The sequence below is a fragment of the Notolepis coatsorum genome (assembly GCF_963971535.1).
Source record: "Notolepis coatsorum genome assembly, chromosome: 7".
NCBI classification, from domain to species: domain Eukaryota; kingdom Metazoa; phylum Chordata; class Actinopteri; order Aulopiformes; family Paralepididae; genus Notolepis; species Notolepis coatsorum.
The window spans coordinates 49,660,804-49,686,902 of NC_140171.1; the positions used below are offsets into that span (position 1 = coordinate 49,660,804).

The 26,099-nt window shown below is 44.2% G+C and overlaps 1 protein-coding gene across 1 annotated transcript; it reads left to right on the forward strand.

The window, feature by feature from the left end:
- Nucleotides 1-10,559: 10,559 nt before the first annotated feature.
- Nucleotides 10,560-11,888, forward strand: adra2c (adrenoceptor alpha 2C; the record flags this gene model as incomplete). Its single annotated transcript, XM_084319217.1, has 1 exon — nucleotides 10,560-11,888. The coding sequence occupies one exon, from the start codon at nucleotides 10,560-10,562 to the stop codon at nucleotides 11,886-11,888; it is 1,329 nt and encodes a 442-aa protein (XP_084175343.1).
- Between the last annotated feature and the right edge of the window lie 14,211 nt (nucleotides 11,889-26,099).

The window sequence follows — 26,099 nt, forward strand, 5'->3', positions numbered from 1 at the left end:
GAATGCAGTCAATGCTCGAGTCCAAGTCTGAGTCATCAGTGCTCAAGTCCAAGTCGAGTCACGAGTCCTTAAAATCAGTGTGTGAGAGAGAGAGAGAGAGAGAGAGAGAGAGAGAGAGAGAGAGAGAGAGAGAGAGAGAGAGAGAGAGAGAGAGAGAGAGTGATATAGATGGCTGCAGGGAGACAGATTTAATGTGAGAGATAGAGGGAGAGGAAGCCTTTTGCTTTGTCATCCAGAGGAGAGAGGAGGACTGGCTATCCACGAGCAAAAAGTAATTCTCCCTATGTACATACAAAACTAAGATGCCACATTATTAAATCTTTGTTGATATAATTCTCATATAGCAACAACATAGCAGCCGTTGTTTTGCACCTAGCAACCGTTGTCTCTTCCATTTCCATGTACAAAACAATGGTTGCTATGTTACAGGCAGCCATGTTGGAAGACAGAGAACTACGCAAACATTCCACGGCCTCTATTCGTCTTGATCCACTTTTCTTGATCCTCCAATCACAACTGTTGCTTGTCGAGGAAAGCAATAGTTGTGGATCAAGGATCAAGAAAAGAGGGTGGAGCTTGAAATAGGTAAATTGCCTCAGGGCGGGTGAAAGAGCCACATGCGGCATGGGAAACATAGGTTTCTGACCACTGGTCTCTACTATACTGTAGTGTAGGTGAGGAGATAACACTGGAGAAAGTGAAACCTATGATCAGAATAGTCACTTTTTGTGCGGCTGGGTAGAATAAGCACTCTCTTACCACCGCAGAGACTCTGGGATCGAATCCAGCTGTCAGCGGTACCTCCGGCTTGGTCAGTTGTCCCTACTAACACAATTGGCAGTGTTAGTGGGTGGGAAGCCGGTGGGGTATGTGTCCTGGTCGTTGTAAACTGTGACTCCTACTGGTCGGTCAGGGCGCCTGTTCAGCAGGGAGGGGATATGGGGGAAATAGCATGAACCTCCACACACGTTACGTTCCCCCAGTGAAACTCCTCACTGTCAGGTGAAGAGAAGCGGCTGGCGACTCCACATGTATCGGAGAAGGCATGTGGTAGTTCTACACCCTCCCCAGGCTGACAGTGGGGCAATGCACGCAACGACCGGGAAGGGAATTGGCATAACAACTAAATTGGGATCGGTGAAAAATACAGAAAGCCCAAAAATAAATAGAATAAAAAAAATTTAAATCAATTAATCCTTTTCCTAACCCCATCCTTTCTAATACTGCCCATAGATACGACCATTCCAGCCTATCAAAAGCTTTCATTGCATCCAGGGACAGCATCGCCTTGGGTGTGGTGTCGTCCTTGCTGGCATCTAGTACGTATATAGTAATCGTCTTATGTTGTCAGTGATCAAACGGTTTCTTATGAAGCCAGTTTTATCCGGATGAACTAAAGACGTCATATGCTTTTGAAGTCTGATGGCTAATACCTTAGAGAACAGTTTGATATCGGTTCCGAGGAGGCTTACGGGTCTATAACTACCGCACTCGGTGGGGTCTTTGTCTTTTTTAAGGAGGACTGTTATGAGTGCAATATTGTCGTTCTTATGAAAGTTCCCCTCATTGACTGAGTATAAAATCATATTAAGTAATAGGGGTCCAATTATGTCCCAACATGAAAGGTACATTTCTGGTGGGATACCGTCTCTTCCAGGAGCCCTACCACTTTGCATTTCGGATATGGCCTTCCTGAGTTCCTCTAGTGTGATTGGTGTTTCTAACTGTTTAGCATCATCCTCTGAAAGTTTGGGGAGGTTAATTTGATTAAGATATGTGTCCATTTTGTTTTGATCGAAGGTCGTTTCTGATTTATACAAGTTGGAGTAGAATTCTTTGAATGTCGTGTTTATTTCTTTGGTGTCTGTTACAAGTCCTTGTTGTGCTTTAATGGAGGTTATATCTGCAAATTTTGCGTTAACTCTTAACACTTTGAGTGCCACGCCGGGTTTTCCTTTTTACCCCCTTGATGCCACCACCATCCACTTCAATGTTAACGTTAATATCGCCTAATCTATGTTTTAAATTATGTGTCTAATCTGCCCGTCGCTTATCAAAGACTATTTTCCAGTCAGTGCTGTCAAGGCAGATTGGTTTTTTATCGCTTCATTTCCGTTTCAGAGCATTTTGAAAAGCACCCGTTTTGAAATAAAAAACAGTTCATTCTAGACCATTCTTTTTTTTTTATTGATCTTTTTCCCCCTCCATTTTTCCTCCGATTTTCTCCCATCCCAATGTTAGTCGTATGCCAATTCCCAGTCCCTTCCTGGTCGCTGCGCACTTACCCCCCACAGTCAGATCATCTGGGAGAGTGGAGGCTACCACGTGCTTCCTCCGACACACGTCCAGCCAATCACCGCTTCTTTTCACCTGGCAGCGCGGATTCTCATCGAGAGGGCGTAGCGTGTGGGAGGACCACACTATCCCCCTCAAGTCCTATCCGCGCTTAGCAGGCGCCCCGACCGAACTGTAGGAGTCGCTGTTTACAACGACCCGGACCCACCCCGCCAGCTTCTCCCACCCTCTAATACAGCCAATTGTATTAGTGCAGACGGCCAGCCAAGCTGGTGACAACCCCGGAGCTGTGTGCTGGATTCGAACAGGCGAATCCAGCTCACAGCTCCGGGGTTGGTGACGAACGCAATCTCCGCTCGGCCACCTAACCGCCCATTCTAGACCATTCTGTGATAATCGTCTTTTACTGGAATATTCCAGAACGTCGATATTCGTCTGCCTATTTATGAATCGTTTTCAAATAAACGCTAGATGATCAATATTATACGTGCACGCAAGCACATTCGCGCCGCGCACGGATAATCGGCGTGTTCATTTCCTCTTGGACTTTTCCAGTGAAACCGAAAGAGCCCATTTCACAAAATAGCCTATATCTTCATCAAAATTAGTCTGATTATCCTAACACTGATAACATAGATTCCTTACCTGACATCAGATGGTATCCAACTGGTATATTCCAATTCCTGATCACCATTCGAAAAAATCAATAAGTGTATTGATCCAACGTGTATACAGTGCAGTACATGATTCCGCAGGGCTGAGAGGCTCCAGAATGAACTGTGGTAATTCCGGCTGGATCAGTGGACTGGAGAATGTGGAGTACCGGATTTTTTTCCCCATCCATTTTCATTGAGTCCATTCCAAAATCCCTTATGTCATCTGGGAGACGATAGGGGGGGCGCTTTTTTCCACATATGATCGCCGGCGATGCTCGGGTATACTCGGGTAGGCTCGCGTGATGCAATATGATTTCAGATCGCTAAAAAAAAAAAAAATCCGAGAAATCTCGTGAGTGGCTTTCAACATAACTATTGGAAACCCGAGATATCTCGTGTGTGGCAGTTAAAGTGTTAATCGCGTAGCTAGTAGGTGACTTGGTTTGGAACCTTGAGAGTAATGCTGTTGTCTTGTGCTACGTATTTGTACTTCAGATTGTTGTCTGTAAATGGCGTTAATCTCTATTTTTAGTAAATTTACTTGAGATTCCAGTCAAGCGGAGTCGTTATATTGTAAAGAAGTAAATAATGTAGAGTAGAGCGTTTCTAATTCCGCCAGTTTTGAGCATCAATTCTTGCGTATTTTGGATGAAAAGCTATCCGTGAAATCCTTGATCATTCCCTTTACCGACATCCATAATATTCTAGGGTCCGGCACCGAGTTCACATTCTCTGATAGGAATACTGAAAGAGCTTCTTTGAGTTGTGTAATGAATTCCTTGTTATTCAGCAGTGTTGTGTTAAAGCGCCATCTTGGGGCTCGGGATGATAGTACACCAAATGATCCTTTTAGGAGTAAATAACAATGATCTGATAATGCATTGGGTACCATCTCCACTTCATAGTTATCAAATAGTCTCGGTGTTGCGAAAACATAATCTATTCTGGAGAGTGTTTTATGTCTTGCTGATCGACAAGAGTACTTCCGGGTCGTGGGGTTGAGTGATCGCCATAGATCATTTACACCTGTATTCTTTGCCCAATCCTTTAATGCATTAGATGACTTTTTTTGTTCGTTGGAAAAGATGGGATAAGATTTATCCAACCCACGGTCCCAAATGGCATTAAAATCTGCACCAATTATAAGACAATTTGTAGACAAAACGTGTAGACAATTTATGATAATTTGACAAAAGTGGAGAGAGCGGGGCTTTGAAATACAATCAGTCAAGAATGTCATTACAAAACCAGAGGACACAGGAGGGGCAGGTGTGCTACAAGATGTGTCCGATTACAAAACCCAAATTGAGTCAACTCAGGGATGAAAAGTACCACCTCAAGTTGAAAAGTGATCATATCAAAATGAGGTCAACCCATTTTTGGAAAAGGATGTACATAGATGAGAAATAATTTGACTTTGTATGTTAAATCATCCTCCATTCCGCTACACACACAAATCCCTGGAATAGCCCCCTGGTAGCCGCATTATCCACTTTTGTGGACCATCACATCAAGCCTTATGTCTTTGAACTACCATCCTTCTTATTCAAATACAGTAATGCTGTCATACAATTGTTAAAGACATTACTAATTCCTGAATCTACCAGCGTATGTACCTTGGATGTAGAGAGCATCTATATAATAACATTCCACACAGGTGGCACAGAAGCATTGAACGTCTTTTTTGGACAGCAAATCAGATATTGATGCCTCATGCAGAAAATTCCTAAAAACAATTGAACTTGTTTTAACTAAAAATGACTTCAGTGTACTTCAGGAATGATTGGCAACACTGTGGTTGTGCTATGGGCACAGTTGTAGCACCAAACTATGTAAACCTCTATGTTTTAAAATTAAACACATCTTGAATGAAGAGAATAATCCTTATCGGAAACACATCATCTACTGGAAAGGTTTTATTGACAATATAATATTTCTCTGGACAGATGGTGAACAGGGATTTCTTGATTTCTCCACATGGCAGAATGGCAGATGTCCATCACTCAAGTTTGAGCTGCAAGTTTGAAATCCGTGTTTCGAATCCATGCGTTGTGGACAGAAGCACGGATATATCCGTGGGAAGTTGTTATTGCTTTTATTCCATTTTAATAACCTATTCAAGGTCGCCGAGCGGCACTGCAGATTTACCCTACTCTTTGAATTCGCCAACATGCAATACCGGCCAGATCCTCTTAGGGGCGCTATCGCGATAATAGAGTGTTCCCTGTGGCAGAAGTTGTCTTTCTTTTTTTGGATCTCTAATGTAGTTTTCTACTCATCTGAAGCGATAGCTATTGTCTGTTGCACGGGATACGTTTTGAATTGCGGATTTCACTATGCAATAAGGGGATTTATCATCAGCCAATGGACATATCGATCTACCAGATGGCGATCGATAACGGGGAAATGCTCGGGGGGATCCAACCGGCTCATGGTAAGATCTTTTTCACGTAAATTACAGCCCGACCGGGCATTGTTTTGATAGCCATCCAGGCGATCGGCCTATGTGGCTAGTTAGACGAACACGGTTATTGGTAATCAATAATAATAAACGACGTCCCCCGCCCCCCCCCTTTCATGCATACATGCTTTGGGATCGTGCCGATCATATGCAGTTTGAGTTATTTCTGTAGCATCTGTAAAACGGAAATGCCATTGGATATAACGTTAGCAGCTATTAGCTTTATATCTAGCCTTCCAGAAAATATACTAGTCCCAAATCCCGTATAACGCTTGAATTCAAAGAGTAGGGTACATCTGCAGTGCAGCTCGGCGACCTTGAATAGGTTATTAAAATGGAATAAAAGCCAAAACAACTTGCCACGGATATATCCGTCCTTCTGTCCACAACGGGTGGAATCGAAACACGGAGATATCCGTGCTTCGTCACAAATGTGTTAAGGGGATGCAAACCAGAGAAAGACGTTTGTCTTGTTTACATCAGGGTCCCCCATTTTCAATTCATAGTGACATTTATGACATACACAACATACATGACATCATGCCATTTATGGCATAGGGACATACATGACATACTACAGGTATATAGTAATGTTACATTTGTGACATATACGATATGCAAATATACAGTAATGTTACCCATAGATCCTGACAGAGTATATACATATGATGGGGAGGAGACTGTACATTAGGAGGGGGTGGGTGGGTGGGAGAGAAATATACATACGGTGGGGAGAGAATATATACATACGGTGGGGAGGAGACTGTACATTAGGAGGGGGTGGGTGGGTCGGAGAAAAAAGATTCATACGGTGGGGGAGAATATACGGTGGGGAGGAGACTGTCTACACAGATACACCTGTGTGATGTTGCTACGGAGTTAAGCTAATAAAGGATACTCACAACCACAACAGGGGACTCACGTATTTGTACTGTGAAGTAACACGACAATGATTAATGTGTTGTTTCTGTTTTTCTTTTTGACATAGTTGCGGAACACGGAAGAAGTTAACTCACCACTACAGCCCCCAGTAGCCTAGCCAGTCTCTTGAAACACCGCTATCTTCAAACTTCCATTCCTCTCGAAACTTTCTTTTGTTGGGTGGTGCCGCTCATCCTTTTCGTCTGAGAAAACCACGGTGGTTTTTCTTTTTAGTGGCCGGCTTACTCCTTCCATTTAACCGACGCTATTAAGCTAACGTTAGCTAATCGGTATAGCAGCATTACAGTGCAAGCAGGTGGTGGATGGGACATCGGTAAACAAGGAGAGTTGACGCGCGAGGCTGCAAAAAAGGCGACTGTCGTAAAACCAAAACACACCGCAGTTTTAATTATTTTACATGACTATTTTGTTACCCGCCATGTGGCGGACAGACCTCTCAGACCTCGCAAATGTCACTCGCCCAATAGCCTCCAGCTGCAACCGCGGAGCGAGCAGCGTAATCCTGTCTCTCGAGTCGCTGAGTCCTGCCATTATTGCTTCGCAGCTCACCAATGACTGCTTGGCGCGGCCGCGCCGTGATAGAAAAAAAATTCCCTTTTTCATGATATTTGACGCCTCTGATTGGCTCAATTTAGATTCAATCTGTATGCATCTACAAATCATATTATACCAGGTAGCCAATTCCATCAGACTCCGAATCAAATTGACGGAAATCCGTCTGGAGACGGAACGCTTTAATGCCTGTGTATTGTATTGCATTGTAATGATTGTATTGTATTGTATTGTATTATATTGTACAATGTGTACGTACATTATCAATAAAGGGATATCTTATCTTATTGTTTTGCTGGTGCTCTAGTGACAATCATTTTCAAATGTGCACACTTCCAACACACAAGTACATGTCCTTCTTCCATCCTGTAACAGGAACTTAGTACACGATTCCGGGCACAATTTCCTGTACAACGAACCACCGGAGTCATACAGTATACCTCACCAAGTGTCCTTGTCGTAAAGTATACATCGGCATGACAACCAGATCCTTTGAAGACTGGCGAAACATTGTTCAGTTGATCAAAATGCAAACATAGACAGTTGTCCTTCATTTTGCACATATGAAACATGATCATCCCCCTGATTGATTGATTGATTGATTGATTGAATTGATTGAAAACTTTATTAACAGATTGCAGAATGGGTACAATACAGTACAGCTCAATACACACAATTGTTAAGGGGATGCAGACCAGAGAAAGACTTTCGTCTTGTTTACATCAGGGTCCCCCATTTTCAATTCATCAGGACATATATGACATACATGACATACAGATATTCAGTACTGCTACATCTATACATTTATGACATACCAGATTTGCAAATACAGTACTGTTTGTGATACAGAAGGAGTCAAGAAAAGGGAGTATATACATCTGACCACATACTGGTATAGTGGTTTTGAGAGAGTTCACATTTCCAGACGAGGAGGCAATTTAAAGGAAGGTGGATTAGGATTACTGAATTAGAGACTCTCCTGCCAATGGGAATGAACAAGGATCTGAATGTCAGGGATTTCCTGTGAAACAGACCTACTGCAAAATTCCCCAAATATATTTTTTTATAACTGACCCATGTGTTTTATATAAAATGTTTTGTATATACACACACACACACACACGTGCGGGCATACACACACACCACCACCATGTACATTACATTTACATTTAGTCATTTAACTGACGCTTTTGGTAAATGGCTGCATTTATATAGCGCTTTTATCCAAAGGGCTTTACAATTTGTTCCTCACATTTTACCCATTCACTCAGACTTTCACACACCGACGGCAAGGGCAACGATAAGGTGCCAACCTGCTCATCGGGAGCAATTAGGGGTTAAGTGTCTTGCTCAAGGACACTTCAACAGGCTGCCTGGGAGGAGCGGGAATCAAACCAGGAACCTCCGGTTTACGAGACAAGTGCTCTACCTCCTGAGCCACTGTCGCCCCTTTTATCCAAAGCGACAACTCTGGCAACTACTGTAAGTAGGATTGTTCATCAAACAGTGTAGAACTTGAGTGATGCAGTCTTGAGTGCAGTACAGACATAATAGCATAGTATATAATTAGTAGCATAGTAGATATAACATGTATGCACGTGTTTTTCCCCCTTTGTTTTCTGTTTTCCATGTTTTGGGTGGGCCTGTGTTTTAATTGGTTTATATTATGTTTTACATTTGTACGTGGATGAATCTAAAGTTATAGGACCCCACGGCCACGGGCATGTGTATACTGTAGATGTGGGATATATTTTATATACCACTAGCCTAAAATTTGTTTTAGCTTTTTAGTAGTATCAATAGGATTTTGAATATATGTAGCCAAGACAGCTGTGGACCATCATACGATTATGAAAATGCTCATGTAACACTGCCAGTTTGTAGTTGATATGTATTGAGAAAGGTCCTTGTAAATGAAACGTTGACTCTTTTAATAAACAATTTTTTTTTGGAATGGCCTTGATGTATAAAAACAGGTAATACTATTGAAATGTTTAAATGCAGATATAAACAGGAATTCATGGACACGTATAAGTTAGAGGAACTTGAAAATAACGTGAACTAGTATTTTTAGTAATTATTTATTTATCTTTTGCTGTAGTGGATAGGTATATAATTTTTTGATATTGATAAATAACTTATTAATATGATATTGTAAGCAGTGGTGCAGTGCTGGGCAACCGCGGTCAAACGGCGTTTGGGGCAGGACCAGATAAGCTTGGTTTCTTTCTGTCCCTTCTCGAACAAAACCATATATATTTGTCTCGAGATGTTGATGTTTTTATTTAGTTTTTGTTATTTTTTGTTATTACAACTTTATGTGTTTATGGTTGTTCGAGATAAATAAAGATCAAATCATATCAAATAAATGAATGCAAAGGCGTAGTGTGTGTGCGGGAATTGACTTATTTCTTTGGAATCGGATATTCGGGGGAATTGATTCCAGTCAAGTGGAAGGCAAGTGGTGTGCGTTTTGCTTTCTATCGCTGCAAAGTCAGACAAACACTCATGCCTAACTATATCCACACTTCATTAATTTAATAATTTGTAGGCTGACGGGGCGATGAAAGGCTATAATCCATGGCGATAACTGGTCGCTAATTCTAATTTGAATGCATTAATTTCGAAAGTATGTATCCTGTGCTCTTCTCTGCGTCTGTAGCTCTCTCCCTTCGAGACTTGGCGTTACAATAGTGACCTCCAGCGAGCGCACCAAATCAAAAGGCACAGTGTGGCATGCACGCGCATGGACTAATCTACGGAGTAGGGTAGAGAGCGCAGTGCGGGAGTCTTCTGTCCGTCCAGTTGACAGGTGACAGCAGCAATATTAACTCTTCATTATGCGTGGTCATGTTTGATTTGGGATAGACTCATAAAAGTCACGTGCTCGGTGTGGGCTCCCTAAACCACACGTGCAGCCCGCAAATCAAACCAAAATGCAAAATAGACCTGTGCGCTTTAGTGTCAGCAAGCCTATAGATTACGCACGGAACACCGGCGCAATAGATACAGCCTGCATTAATACAACATAAAATAGTTATTCCGACCTGCCCCGTCAATAACTTACAGTCACCTGTGAGATATAGCCTTGAAAGAACAATCCATTTTCATTTCAAAATCTACGAATGATTTCATTACCCACCATATTTCCCCTGCTGCACCTCTCTCCTCTCCATCTCTCTTCTCTCCATTCTCTTTCATTTTCTTGTTAGGGGCGGAGGCGGAGCGGGTCCCTGCTCGTTTTTAATGTGAATAGCACGTGGTTGTTACAAGCCTCTAGAGCAGGACACAGCTGGGAGTGAGCTGGAGACGGGTGCAGTCGGGATGGGAGAGGACACGGTGCGCCGAGGAGGGCGCGTGCTTTCTAATGATGGAAATTCTACGATGATGACCAGTCAAGACACATCTTTTTAGGAATACGGTCTTTTAAAAAAGGAAACCTCTAAAGGCTTGTCAGATCACAATCCTAACCTTTTTTCTTTTCAAAGGAAGGGCATGCATGTATGGAAGAAAGCAGGTGAGGAGAAGAAAAAAGACTATTTGATGTAAAAAGAAAATAAATTGTGACAGTTATTGCGAGAGAAACCTCACTATGGGGCATTTTTATAGATTTTAGATTATTTAAAAGTCTCACCCAGAGTAGAAGATTAAAAATGGATTTTTTAAATATCTCCGGTTTAGAGGAGATCGAGGTGGGCAATAACTCCTCGAATTCCACCTCTGAAAGCCAGTATTCCCAGCTCGCTATCTGGGGTCTGGCAGGACTTGTCAGCTTTATCATCTTGTTTACAATAGTGGGGAATGTGTTGGTTGTTATTGCCGTTTTAACCAGCAGAGCTTTGAAGCCGCCTCAGAACCTCTTCTTGGTCTCTCTGGCCAGCGCCGACATCCTGGTGGCCACGCTGGTCATGCCCTTTTCTCTGGCAAATGAACTTATGGGCTACTGGTTTTTTGGCAAAGTTTGGTGTGACATCTACCTGGCGCTGGACGTTCTATTCTGTACCTCCTCCATCGTTCACCTGTGCGCCATTAGTTTGGACAGGTACTGGTCAGTGACGCAGGCGGTCGAATACAACTTAAAGAGGACCCCCCAACGGGTTAAAGGGATGATCGTGGTGGTGTGGCTGATCTCGGCCGTCATATCCTTCCCTCCTCTGATAACGATGGACAGGAGCAGCAGCCACAGCGACCTCAGCCCCCAGTGTATGCTTAACGACGAGACCTGGTACATCCTTTACTCCAGTATTGGCTCATTCTTCGCCCCCTGCGTCATCATGATCCTGGTGTACATCCGGATCTACCAGGTGGCCAAGACTCGGACCAGAACCATGTCGGAGAAGAAGAGGGAGGTAGAGAATGGGCTGGACCAGCCTGAGCCCGGCGGCGGGTCGTTAAAGTGTAACGGTGGCGGCAGTATAAAGGACAGTGAGAACGGCCACTGCCAACAGCCGACTGTGGGATCTCCTCTACCCAACGAGCCCAAGCATCCGCAGACGGACCATGACGATGACTTTGAGGACAGCAGCTCGTCGGACGAGAAGCCCAAAAAGCATGCCTCCAAACATCGCCACGACGACAGGAAAGACAAGAAGTCTAGGCGGAAGAGCAGCTCCTCCTCTAAACACTCGAGCAGGAAGTCACGCGCCAGCTCCAAGTCCATGGAGCTGTTTGCCTCACGCCGGAAGCGGCGGAGCACCGTGAACCGGAAGAAGATATCTGCCGCTCGGGAGAAACGCTTCACGTTTGTCCTCGCCGTGGTTATGGGCGTCTTTGTGGTCTGTTGGTTCCCGTTCTTCTTCTCCTACAGCCTCTACGGGATCTGCCGGGAGCCCTGTGAGATCCCAATGCCACTGTTCAAGTTCTTCTTCTGGATTGGCTACTGTAACAGCTGTCTGAACCCGGCCATCTACACCATCTTCAACCAGGACTTCAGGAGAGCTTTCCAGAAGATCCTCTGTAAGACATGGAAGCGCTCCTTCTGAGGGCACCTCGCGTGGGTGTGCTTATGCAAGGGATGAGCACTGCAGAGTGAAATGCAACCTGCCAGACGCTATCGGCTATAATGGTGCTGGCCTGGGTGGTGTTCCCACCACTGTGTTCAGGGACTGTGCTGGGAAGGGAAGAATGATTAGCGGATCGAAAAATGTTACGATAAGGTGTTGAATGGTTTAAAAGTACGCCCCAGTGCTGCTCCCTGGAGGATTCTGTGAGGGACTGACTTGACTGCTTTTACAATATTGACGCGGGGCATATCACTATCTGCTAAAAAGCAAGAGCAGTCATTGACTTACTGTGATGTACGCACAGCCTTACGTATTGACTGGAGAGGCTGTGTTGAATGGACTTCATGGGAGAGAGCAGAGATATTGATTCACAATGTGACCTCACGTTGATAACAATGTTATGGCCTAGAGTAGACAATCTCCACACAACAGTTGTGACGTCCGCTAACTGTATTGATATCTCTCCTTTTTTTCTTTTTCTTTTTTTCTAACACGTCACACTCTGACGTGAGGACTAATGGGATGAAGGGGCTCCTTGCTTTACTGTTTCAGTAGCAAAACTAAAACTGACAACAAAAAAATATGTGAAAAAAAAAATACATTTATATCTATCCAAAATCATCATTCTGCTTTAATCCACCGTGTAAGGCATTTAAATCAATGTGTTTCTTGTCTTAATTGACCTATCTTAAACCCTGTCCTCTTTTCTTGATCCTCCAATCACAACTGTTGCTTCCCCACAAAACAGTTGTGATTGGAGGATCAAGAAGAGAGGGTGGGGTTTGAGATAGGCCACTTGGGGCTGCAGGAAAAGTGTTTCCTTTCCCCTGGGACCAGTGCACAGTTGTCTCTTCTACCCTTGGAATACAGAACTGCAGCTGAGTAAGATGGGGGACCCACTGAGGCTTTCAATATATGCGCGTGTGCATGTCTGTGAGTGTGTGTGTGTGTGTAGGTGCGTGTGTGAGTGCGTGTGTGTGTACATGTGTGTGTGTGTGTGTACTGTGCATGCCATTGCCACAGGTACCGGTGAGTGAAAGACAAAGTGTGTGACATGTAGCAGTGTATCCTGTTGAAGGACTGAATGATGGAGAGTGTTACGCCTTAGAGAGAGAGAGTGATAAGTGAGTCTGTGTGTGTGTGTGTGTGTGTGTAAGGCTGTCTTTGTCTCACCCTGCTGTCTAGGGAATAGCCTAATTCTCCCTGGCGAGGTGTCCACTTCAATTCTCTATCACACAGAGAGATACTATTTTGCTAACCTCCCTCATGCACACTCATGCACACACACACACACACACACAAAATCACTTATCTATAGAGCAGTGCAGAGAAAGGAGGGTCATTTCCTCTCCTGTACTATGCCTGTAATTCTACAGTATATTGGGTATTGACATCTTTATATTTCAAAGTATTTGCTGACATCATCAGGTAGGGCTTTGTTTGTCATGTGCATAATCTTAAAACAATTAACTGCTGCGTGGTCCCATGTAATCACACGTTCATTAGTGACGATCAAAATGTACCATTTGTATATGATGAACAAATGTTCTGAAAGATGTTCGAGATGAAATAACCTGTCTCTCTCTCTCTCTCTCTCTCTCTCTCTCTCTCTCTCTCTCTCTCTCTCTCTCTCTCTCTCTCTCTCTCTCTCTCTCTCTCTATCTTTTTTTGTAATGTTCCAAAAAAAGTGAAAAGAACAACAACATTGGTAACTCCTCTGCTTTGAGCACATTAAAAAATTATCAAATAAAGAAATGACCTACTGACTGAACATTTCTTCTGGAGACACTTGCGTACGACTGCCTTCTTGCTCATTGTTGTCGTTATTTATTGTTGTATCAAAGCTGTTTATTATCACTGACACCACTGTGCCATTGTTCTTTTTGCTCAGAACAGATGCACGAAGGTCTTTTATATAAGAGCAGTCACTATAAACGTGCCTTAAAGGAACACGCTAACATTGTGGGGAATGCGCTTACCATCTCCAGATTAGAAGATAGACAGAGAGACAGACATCTATCTTCTTGTGTGACTGGAGAAGATGGTAAGAGAATTTCCCATAATGTTCCTTTAAAAATAAATAAAACCCACCCGATATCTTCACTGCAGTAGACAATACTTTAGAAGTATAATCTATTAAGCTTTGAGAGTTTCAGGATTTACTTGTGTACAATATCCTACATGGTCTTAAACCCCTCCACCTCCGTCTGAATTCATTACGTCACGCATAAACTCACAGCATGATACGCATGCCGCACAACATTTGGGCCAGTCTGGCGTCTCCTTTAAGGCCAGTAACAAGTGGAAGATATATATATATATATATATACACACACACACACTTCTGGCAGATATTAAGACATGCTGTTCCTCGAGCAGCTTCAAATATGAAGTGAAAGTAATGTATTCTGTGTCACGTCTTTCTATAGTCATACATTTGTAATAAACATTGTGTTTTGGTTTAGAGAGCTTAGAACATCATGCTCGAAACATATGATGGCCGTTCCCATGCTCAATTATGTTTCATTAGTTGCTGTAGCAATTTCTGGGTTGATACAATTTTATTTTACACAGATTTGGCTAAATTCTTTACCATTTTTGACCAACTTGAGAATTGATAAAATAGTCATAAATCCCTCCAAATCCCACATTAAGACACCAAAGCTGCATGGTATTAGCATAGAGTGGGCTGGTATGTAATGGGGAAGTTCGTGGCTACCCACAGAACCCATTTGATAACTTGAGGTGAGAGGTCAGGGACCCATTTGAAAAAATGGCCATGGCAGTTTTCAAAATGTAGCCTAACTTTTGGAGCATTATCCTTCATACAGTAGGTTGTCTCGTTTCCTATGATACCAATATCTTCAATCTAGCTTCTAAACCTGACCTAGCCACAACCTCTGAAAGACTGACCGTCATCTGGTCTCAGAGGGTTAAGCACCACTGTTGACATCTAAGAGAGTTACCAGGCAACTCTTGAAGACCAGTGTGCTCTTATTAAAGTCATACTGATATTAGAGAAGAAGAATGTTTTTATTCAAAAGGTAATCAACAATTATGTTACAATGGATGTTTACAGAATTAAAGGCCACACGCTCTATTGATGTAGGATGTATTACTGCATTAAAACTGTGAGGAAACAAAGTTGACTCCCTGTCTCCTATGAGGTATAGCAAGTGTGGAATGTGTAACGCCATTAGCCAAATCAACTGTCAGCAGTGAAAGTGAATAGCAAATCAAAACACTGTTATTCCCTCTTGACGTCAATATAAATGTAAAAGTGAACATTCTCTGAAACTAAAGGGCAACGAGGGTTGAAATATACACCATTACACAATGTGCTCTGCGCTTCACCCATCAATCACATTCCTGCCCCCGAGGGCTATTCGCACTTGATTGCACCACTCAACATAAAATGCTACTTCTAGGCCTCTACATCCCTTTTTGTCTCCGTCGCTTCCCTCGATCTCTTCCCAGGACTAAGCGTCCTGGCACCCTGCCTGCTGCCGGATTGATCCTCCCCGCGACTGAGATGAGTGCGAGGCCATAGGGGGGGGGCATCCCCAGGGGGAAGAGAGTGCCTTTCTCCGGTCATGGCCTCGGACGCAGTCTCTCCTGGGGCCCCCGAGGCCGTGCGCTCTGGAGCCCCAGGAGAGACTGCGTCCGAGGCCATGACCGGAGAAAGGCACTCCCTTCCCCCTGGGGACTGCACCATCGTTCTGCCTGCAAGCGGAGAATGCGCCCTTCTGCGTCCGCACCAAATAGCCCGTCTCCTGCATGGCACCTGTACACTAACGTTCCATTCTCTACTTCTTGCCTTCCTAATGAATAGAGCATACATTTAGCATTTTTAGATTATATATTAGATTAGATTTCGATTATTGGATTATTAGATTATATATTATATAACTATATTTATTGTAGGGCAAATATAACTGAGAGGGCATACATACCCTCATCTTGCACCTTGTTGCCCATATGTGCATGTCCAGAGTTATATTGTTAACGCTGCCTTTTTGTATTCTATTTTTATTTTTACTTCTCCACTGTACTATAATTCTATGACCTGTACCATGTCTTTTACTACCTGTACCTCCACTCCACCCTGCTGCTATGATGCCTGAATTTCCCCAAGGGGATCAATAAAGGAATATCTTATCTTAATACACTTAACTGTATGGTGGGGTTTTGTGTCTTGGTGTAAGCCTGGACTCGTGAAAGACAAAACATACTAAGGAGGTATATCTCTTTTGTCTGACCTTGGGCAACGCTGATGTGGCATTGGCACCTCCCCTTTGTGAACTCACAAACAATACAGACGTGGGCGGTGATTGTGTGTGGGGTTGGGTTTGTCGTGTGTATGAATGTAGGTAGCTATTTTTTGTAGAAGATAAAAGACAAATATACTGAATAAGTAATACAATTCACACTCACACTACAAAGCCTACGTATATTATGCCTGAATAAAGGAATCTCTTATCTTAAATACATGACTTCCATTTTCACACCATTACACACAGGTTCATGTGGGATGTGTGCATATCTGTCCTCTGCAGGTTCTTCTGAGTGTGCCTCCAAGATGACACCTCTTATTTGTAATTGTTTTGAGAAAGCGTGGTGTTTTTCCAGCCTTCGGGTTTAGACATGCAGTGTTACGACAGTGGCATTAGGCTGAACACTTTATCCTTGTCGTGCACATCTGATTCCTGAGCTCAGAGACATGTGGGGTGTCCATATGGAAAAGGGTCAAGCCCTTCAGCTTTTAGCTGCAGGCCATGTTGTAGATGTGTGTGTGTATGTACATGCATGTCTATGTGTGTGCGTACACGATATGTCACATGCTTAAACCACGATGCACTGGGGACTCCCTCCAGTTCCACGTCAGATTTGGGTGAGGGTTTCTGGTGAGGATCCAGGAGGATTTCCTCTAGACAGAGCGTGAAAACAGCATCCACCTCTCCCTCTCCCCTACTTTCTTATTCATCCCCCGGAAGTCGGCGAGCACCAGTGCCACCGTGACCGCACCGAGTGGATTCTGTCACTGCGTCTCTTCCATCTATATAATGTTAGCAACTCGCCGTGTCAGCAGCCCAAATCAGCCCATGCATTCACGGCCTGGGGCTCTGCGGTGCTGCATCCGCTCAGCTATAGGATTTATACCACGCCATCCAGCAGCAATGTTAGAGATGGTGATGTATTCAACCACATCTGTCCCCACCTCCTACACCCCAGGAGAGTTCAACTCGTGGACATTTCTTCTCCAGAAGATGTGCTGAGGAGGCAGAACGTGTAGATGAAATGTGGAGATTGTGTAAGCAATATCCATATAGGTCAACCCCATAACCCCCCCCCCCCACACACACACACACAATTAACCTGTATTGCGGGATTGTTTGTTTTGGTTTCTGTAATGCATTATAATCTTGTGCACATGATTATTTTTAGTTAGGTGTAATAATTAACATTGTGGATAATGAGCAACACGACTTTGAAAACACAATCACTGAATTGTGGGGGACAATAATGGACAATAGAATTCACATTCATCTGGATCGAGCTGGAGCATATGTGTGTAGGTTTTTTAGATAACAGGTATTAGGGGTATATCTTATATAAGACAATTAACTAAAATGTGATCTCATTGGATGTGCCCTGACAATTAATGCTTGTATATCTTATCGTGTGTTGTCATGTTTGTTTATGTGTTTGTTTAAAAAATAATTAAAAAATAAAATACAAAAAAAAGAATTCATATTCTGTCACCTCCATGTTCAATGTTATGCACAGGGTGTGGTTAGAGGGCATTGACGTTATGTAGTCACACGGGTTGACGTGATGACGTATTAGTTTGTATTAAGGAAGTGGGAAGTAAACATGAGACGTTACGTGTATTGCATCTAAACAACTGTCTGGCAGTCTGTTTGTTCCGCACTCCTACATTGGTGACTCTGACGATCGTTTTTGGACGCTTCCAACGACTGGATTACATTTTTTGAACAAGCAAATATGTCTGTGAACGCTGTAGCAGTGAAGCTACCGGAGTTCTGGGAGCAGCAGGCTGCTGTTTGGTTCGCGCAAACGGAGGTGCAGTTCGCTATACGGAGGATAACAGAGGATGATACAAAGTATTATTACGTGGTATCGGCGCTCGGCGGGGCTACCGCATCCAGAGTAGCACATCTGCTCGGGAATCCTCCGGAGGATAGTAAGTACGACACACTGAAAGACGTGCTGCTAGAAACTTTTGGTCAAACGGAGTCTGAGCGTGCACGTCAGCTACTGTCTTTGCCGGGCTTGGGCGATGCTAAACCATCGGAGCTAATGGATCGAATGTTGGCTTTACTACCAGGCAACCACAAGCCTTGTTTTATCTTTAAGGAGCTATTCCTGCAGCAGCTACCATGGCAAGTGTGGTCGGCTTTGGCTAACTCTCCCATTATAGACTATCGGGCATTGGCTAAAGAGGCAGATTTTTCTCTGCTACACAACAGTGTCAGGTGGCTAACAATATTGTGTACCAGGTGGATGACTCTCCGCACCCTGCTGTTGCTGCTGCCCTGTCCAGAGCCCCCGCCCCGGCCCAGAGACAAAAGCCCACAGGTATGTGTTTCTACCATGCACAGTTTGGCTCTAAGGCTAGAAAATGTCTACCCCCATGTAACTACCCCCATGCCAAGGTGTCGGGAAACGAGAGGGCCAGCACCCGCTAGCTGCCATGAGTGTTGGCCATGAAGGCAGTTTATTATTTATTAGAGACACACTTTCTGGGCGGCGTTTTTTGTGCGACACTGGGGCCACTGTGAGCGTTTTACCCGCATCTGTTTTGGATATACAAGCCGGAGTACGGGGTTCACCACTAGAGGCGGCCAACGGCAGTCCCATACGGACCTATGGTGAACGGCATGTGACATTGTGTTTGGAGGGACAGCATTTCTCATGGACGTTTGTTACCGCTGAGGTGTCTAACCCATTGTTAGGTGCAGATTCTTTGTGTGCCCATGGGCTGCTGGTGGACATTAAAAACCGGCGCTTGGTCAGCGCAGAGACTTTTAGCTCATTCCCATGTGAACTCAGTGGTTCTAGCTCCTCAAGGCTGTCCAGTACCCTTACTGCCTCTGAGTTCTCGAGTATGTTGGCTGAGTTCCCAGTTCTTACCATGCCAACTTTTTCAGCAGCTACAGCTAAGCACGGTGTGGAACATTATATACCGACTGCAGGCCCGCCAGTACATGCCCGTGCACGGCGCCTGGATCCAGGTAAACTGGCTATTGCTAAAGCGGAGTTTGAGGCGATGGAGTGCCTCGGCATAGTGCGCCGGTCCAATAGCCCCTGGGCCTCGCCACTCCATATGGTGCCAAAGGCCGCCGGAGGTTGGCGCCCGTGTGGTGATTATCGTCGCCTGAATGATGCTACGACCCCTGACCGCTATCCTATACCACACATTCAGGACTTTTCATCTCGCCTTGCGGGGAAGGTCATATTTTCTAAAGTGGACCTGGTTCGTGGTTATCACCAGGTGCCGGTGCAGTCACAGGACATTTCCAAGACCGCGGTAATCACCCCTTTCGGGCTTTTTGAGTTCCTCCGCATGCCTTTTGGGCTCAAGAACGCTGCCCAAGCATTTCAGCGCCTCATGGACAGTGTGTTAAGGGACCTGCCTTTCCTGTTCATTTATTTAGATGACATCCTCATCGCCAGCTCCTCCAGGGCTGAACACATGGTTCACCTCCGCACACTTTTTGAGCGCCTGAGTCAGCATGGCTTGATTCTTAACCCAGCCAAGTGCCAGTTTGGACTGCGAATAATTGATTTCCTCGGGCACCGCATCACAAAGGATGGGGCAGTGCCTCTGCCATCAAGTGCAGGCTCTGAGCGAGTTTCCGCAGCCCTCCACCGTCCGGGCACTACAGGAATTTTTGGGTATGGTGAATTTTTATCATCGCTTTGTGCCTGGCGCAGCCCAGCTCATGCAGCCCCTCTACGAGGCACTCAAGGGCAAACCTGCTAAGCTCACTCTCACTTGGACAGAGGAGATGGAGGGAGCTTTTAAAAACACTAAGCAAGCCCTGGCTACAGCGGCCATGTTGGCGCACCCATTACCTGAGGCGCAGATCGCTCTCACAACCGACGCATCGGATTATGCTGTTGGGGCAGTGTATGAGCAGCTAGTCGATGGTCACTGGCAACCCCTTGCCTTTTTTAGTCGGCAGCTCAGAGCCAGTGAGCGCAATTACAGCACCTTTGACCGGGAGCTCCTCAGCCTCTATCTGGCGGTACGGCATTTCCGTTTCCTGTTGGAGGGCCGACCATTCACAGCATTTGTCGATCACAAACCGTTGACCTTTGCTATGGCCAAGGTCTCAGAGCCATGGTCCGCTCGCCAGCAACGCCAGTTGTCCTCCATCTCGGAGTTTACAACAGACATCCAACATGTGGCCGGGAAGGACAACCCTGTCGCCAACTGCCTCTCTCGTGCTATCATCAGTACGGTCCACCTCGGGATTGATTATGCACAGATGGCAGCCGATCAGCTTTCCGACAAGGACGTCCAGGCATGTAGGACCACCGATACAGGTCTTCAGTTGGCGGACATCTCTTTTAATGACACTGGTTCTACGCTCCTGTGTGACATCTCACTTGGGCAGCCTCGCCCTGTTGTCCCTGCCGCTTGGAGGAGGCGTGTTTTCGACGCCCTTCACTGCCTTTCTCACCCGGGCAGGAAACCATCTCAGCTGTTGGTGGCAGCCAAGTTCGTCTGGCACGGTCTTAAAAAGGATGTTCGGGATTGGGCTAATGCTTGTCTAGAGTGTCAACGGGCCAAGGTACACCGCCACACCAAGGCCCCACTAACCCCTTTCAATATGCCTGAAAGGCGGTTTGATCATGTGCACATAGACTTGGTTGGGCCACTGCCACCATCACACGGTTGCACCCACCTCCTTACCATGATTGACAGGACAACCCGTTGGCCAGAGGCCGTGCCACTATCTTCAACTACATCTGCCGACATTGCACAAGCATTCATCGGCACCTGGGTTGCCCGTTTTGGTGCTCCATCGGATATAACCTCCGACCGGGGGCCTCAGTTTACATCGGAGCTCTGGAATGCTGTGGCCCAGGGTAAAGCTGCACCGTACAACGGCTTATCACCCTCAAGCCAATGGACTGTGCGAGAGGTTTCATAGGTTAATGAAGGCCGCATTCAGGGACAGTCTTCGGGACAATGGGTGGGTTGACAGACTTCCGTGGGTCATGCTGGGCCACCGATCAGCCCCTAAGGAAGATCTTCAGTCCTCCTCAGCTGAACTGGTTTATGGGCAGCCATTGCGAGTCCCCGGGGATTTCATGCCTGTTACATCCCAATGTATATATTCCCCAGTGTGTGTCTCCATGTGTGTGTGTTCTCCATTTTTCTTTCCTCCCTCCAGCCATTGTTCCCTCCACCATTGGTCCCTGCCAGGCCTGCCCTTCCATTACCCAGCACAGCACCGATTGGTGGATGGTTTTCCAGACTCCAACACTCAATCAACACCACCCAATCATGGATCACCACACACCTGTTAAAACATGGCTTCTCCCTTCAGTCTTTCTCTCTCTCTGGCATGAGGCTAGGCCTAGTGTTATTTTGTGGCATTGTACTTTGATAATATCCCTTTTTGTTTATAGGCCTTTGTAATAGTGAAAGTGCCTTTGTGATTGTATGGCCGCAGAGAGAGCATTGTTACCTATAGATTGTTTTGTTATGTTTCCATTTTGTTGTATGTATCATTAATGTGTTTTTCTCTCTTTCTCAGGAAGCACAGATGGGGTGAGCTGCCATTTCCTTTGGATATTGTTTTCTCCTGTTTTGGTTAGGTAAGAGTAGTTTAGGTAATGTAATTTATTTTACCATAGATTAGATTGGGTTTATTTGGAGTATAGTGGTGTTTGTTTGTTGTTTTGGCCTGGGCTCACCCCTGAGCTACATGTGCTTCCTTTGCATCTCTCAATAAATATCATTGTTGTTTACAAATGTGGTCCATCTTTTCTGTCAACCAACTGTTATGTTACAGCCCTTTACCCTTAGACACACAGGGGTCGTAACAATGCCCAACACCACAACGCCTTGGTCTGCTGGCCAGCAACGGTCTGTTTTCCTGGACAATGCCAAGGTATTTAGGCCGGTGCCTACGTCACAGCACATTGTGCCCCAGGCTTATATTCCACCTGATCTCCATACAGCAAAGTACGTCTTTGTCCGCCATGATGCCCATCGGTCGCCACTACGGCCACCATATGAGGGGCCTTTTCATGTTCTGGAGACAGGGGACAAGTCATTTGTAGTCGAAATAGGAGGGAAACCGGACCACATTTCAGTGGACCGTCTGAAACCGGCTCATGTGGACCTGGACCGTCCGGTTCCTGTAGTTCAGCCGCCGCGGCCGCCCTCCGGCCATCAGAACCTCAGACCGCCCTCCGGGGTCTACGGGTTCCACCATGACGCAGGGTTTCCCCCTGGCCGTTAAGTCCTCAGACCACCCTCTGGTGGTAACTGGTCCCGTCGCTACACAGACTCTGGACACCCGAAGCCGCTTCGGCAGGATTTTACGGGGTCCTCAACGGCTCATGCTGCCAGTTCTTGTGAATTCTGGGGGGGCGCATGTGGGGGACAATAATGGACAATAGAATTCACATTCATATTCTGTCACCTCCATGTTCAATGTTATGCACAGGGTGTGGTTAGAGGGCATTGACGTTATGTAGTCACACGGGTTGACGTGATGACGTATTAGTTTGTATTAAGGAAGTGGGAAGTAAACATGAGACGTTACGTGTATTGCATCTAAACAACCGTCTGGCAGTCTGTTTGTTCCGCACTCCTACAGAATCACTTTTTCCCCCCTATTTCCCTAGCTCTATTTTTTGTCCTGATTGTGAAGCGACCTTGGGTAATATGAAAGGCGCTATATAAATTTGATCTATTATTATTATTATTATTATTATTATTATTATTATTATTATTATTATTATTATTATTATTATTATTATTATTATTATTATTATTTATGATGCCTTACAATGAGATTGCAAGCCAATACAAGTCACCAAAGCTGGTCATTATTACTTTCAGTGTAATGTAATCATATTGTAAGGTATAATCTTTTACTGAAATCAGTTAAGAGTCGGAATGACTATAGTCACAGCTTAAATCAGTAGTTCTCAATGTGGAGTACATGGATCCTAAGGGCATTCTAGGGGTTCCACAGAACCACATGCCCAATGTGAGAGTGTATAAAAGTGACTATTCTTTATTTACATTTCTTTCATTCTATTTATTTTTGGGCTTTCTGTATTTTTCACCCATCCCAATTTAGTTGTTATGCCAATTCCCTTCCTGGTCGTTGCGTGCATTGCCCCACTGTCAGCCTGGGGAGGGTGTAGAACTACCACATGCCTCCTTCGATACATGTGGAGTCGCCAGCCGCTTCTCTTCACCTGACAGCGAGGAGTTTCACTGGGGGAGTGTGCAGAGGTTCACGCTATTACCCCTAGATCCCCTCCCTGCTGAACAGGCACCCGACCGACCAGTAGGAGTTGCAGTTTACAACGACCAGGACACATACCCCACCGGCTTCCCACCCACTAACACTGCCAATTGTGTTAGTAGGGACAACTGACCAAGCCGGAGGTACCGCCGACAGCTGGATTCGATCCCAGAGTCTCTGCGGTGGTAAGCGAGTGCTTATTCTACCCAGCCGCACAAAAAGTGACTATTCTGATCATAGGTTTCACTTTCTCCAGTGTTATCTCCTCACCTACAGTATAGTACAGACCAGTGGTCAGAAACCTATGTTTCCCATGCCGCATGTGGCTCTTTCACCCGCCCTGAGGCAATTTACCTATTTCAAGCTCCACCCTCTTTTCTTGATCCTTGATCCACAACTATTGCTTTCCTTGACAAGCAACAGTTGTGATTGGAGGATCAAGAAAAGTGGATCAAGACGAATAGAGGCCATGGAATGTTTGTGTAGTTCTCTGTCTTCCAACATGGCTGCCTGTAACATAGCAACCATTGTTTTGTACATGGAAATGGAAGAGACAACGGTTGCTAGGTGAAAAACAACGGCTGCTATGTTGTTGCTATATGCAGGGGCGTAGCTCTAGATTCTGGGCCCCATGGGCCCCCACTCCATGCGAGGGCGTAAAAATACTATGGTTTTTACCTATACATTCGGATCAGCAGTTCAGCACCTGAACTGTTGGTGGGTGAGCCTAGTAAAGGATCGCACATTGCGTTCATCTTCAATGAATGGACCAATGCAATAGTCTACCAAAGAACCTTGAGTAGGCTAGGCATATTGTTGTGTATGGACGTACCACGCTGTTACGTGGTTACGTCATAGGAACTGACGCTGTGCGTGCACTCCAGAGTTTGCAGACTGAGAGTAAGTAGAGTGCTGGAGCACGAGAACGGACGATGCAATAAAAGACTATTGTTTAAATACTGAGTCGTTCTTAAATGAAGAGATACTAAATATCTAACAATGGCGACGAGGATAAACTCCGAAGAGTAGAGTTATCACGGTGTTGAGAAGAGAACATGGACAACGTGCCGAAGTTTGAATGCTACAATGAGCCAGCTACACTGGGACCGAGGTGGACCAGGTGGCTAATGGCGTTTGAGCTGTACGCTGACGGGAAAGGGATGATTCTGTCTGTCGGTGTGGACGCCACAGTGAGACAGAGAAGAAGGCTACCCAGATAGCAAAGAATGAGTGAATCAACGTTGAAATAGGGTTCAGCAGAAATATTGAATCTATGTTGAAGCCTGACATCTAAATTATATAGATCGTTGTCTATGACTTACACGTTGAATCAACGTTAGGTGTCAACCATAGCTGATACTATATCAATGTTGATTCAACCATCATCTAAATGGTAATCTACATGCACATTTTAGTTGATTTTTATATTGAATCAATGTTAGACATCAATGTTTATTCAACCATAATCTAAATGGTAATCTACATGCACATTTTAGTTGATTTTATATTGAATCAATGTTAGACATCAATGTTTATTCAACCATAATCTAAATGGTACTCTACTTGTACATTTGTAACTTGTACATCTACTTGTAACTTGTAAAGTTAAGGAATCAATACTGATTAATGTACATTTTACATTAAAATATTGCTGCTGATATGTATACATCATAACATTACATGTTTTTTTCCTGCTGTTAAACACACTATTGTTAAATAAATAATAATAAAATTCTTATATGACCATATTTCCAAAAATGTGTGAACAAAAATGACAACATGGCTTTAGTATGACATTTTTTTTTCTAGGGTATCAGAACTTCCAGTGACTAAAACTTTTTACAAAAAACAAATAACAGACCTTATAACAGGCTTTCATTAACAATATAGCCACTGCCAGAATAGTGACACACATATTGTGTGTGGTGAGCACACGCATTCATGCACAACGAAGACAAGATTGCAATCATTTTAACTATAAATTTATGAGCTCAAAGTATGAGCTCACTACTGACTGAAATGTCCAACAAAAAGCATCAATTGTCAAATAATATTGATCACATTAACTAGACTAGATGTTTGAGGAAATTAGAAAGGGAACAACAACTTAACCCTTGTGTCTGATCAGATTCGTATTTGTTTGATAACTTTGCAGTGATGAGCCAACATAATATGTGGCATAATCTTTTAATTATCTTGTATTTTTTTTTTTACTCTTCATAAATTGTTTATTCCACTTCAGCCCGATCATAACCACCACATATTATTTTTTTTGTCATATTTAACAACTCTTTTCAGAAAAGTGGGAGTATTTCATTACAAAAATAATATAAAAAATGGTTATGATCAGGGCTGAAGTTGAATAAAATATTTATGGAAAAGAAAGTGGGAAATTATTTCAACATAATCTTTTTATGGAGTTTTTCAATTTAGTCCCCTAATAAGAGTATAATACTTTAGTTTTCAGACACAAGGGTTAAATAACAATGGCATAGGATTTGAATTTAAACACAGTGGAGCTTAGATGATCTACAGTTGTCCACGACTTATCCTCCAAGGCATCTGCTATATAATAATCTTCAGATTTACTTAAGTGTTATTAGTAGGTTACAGCAGTAAGCATTAGTTTGCTCAGTCAATTATGGCCAATTCGTTTTATATTGTT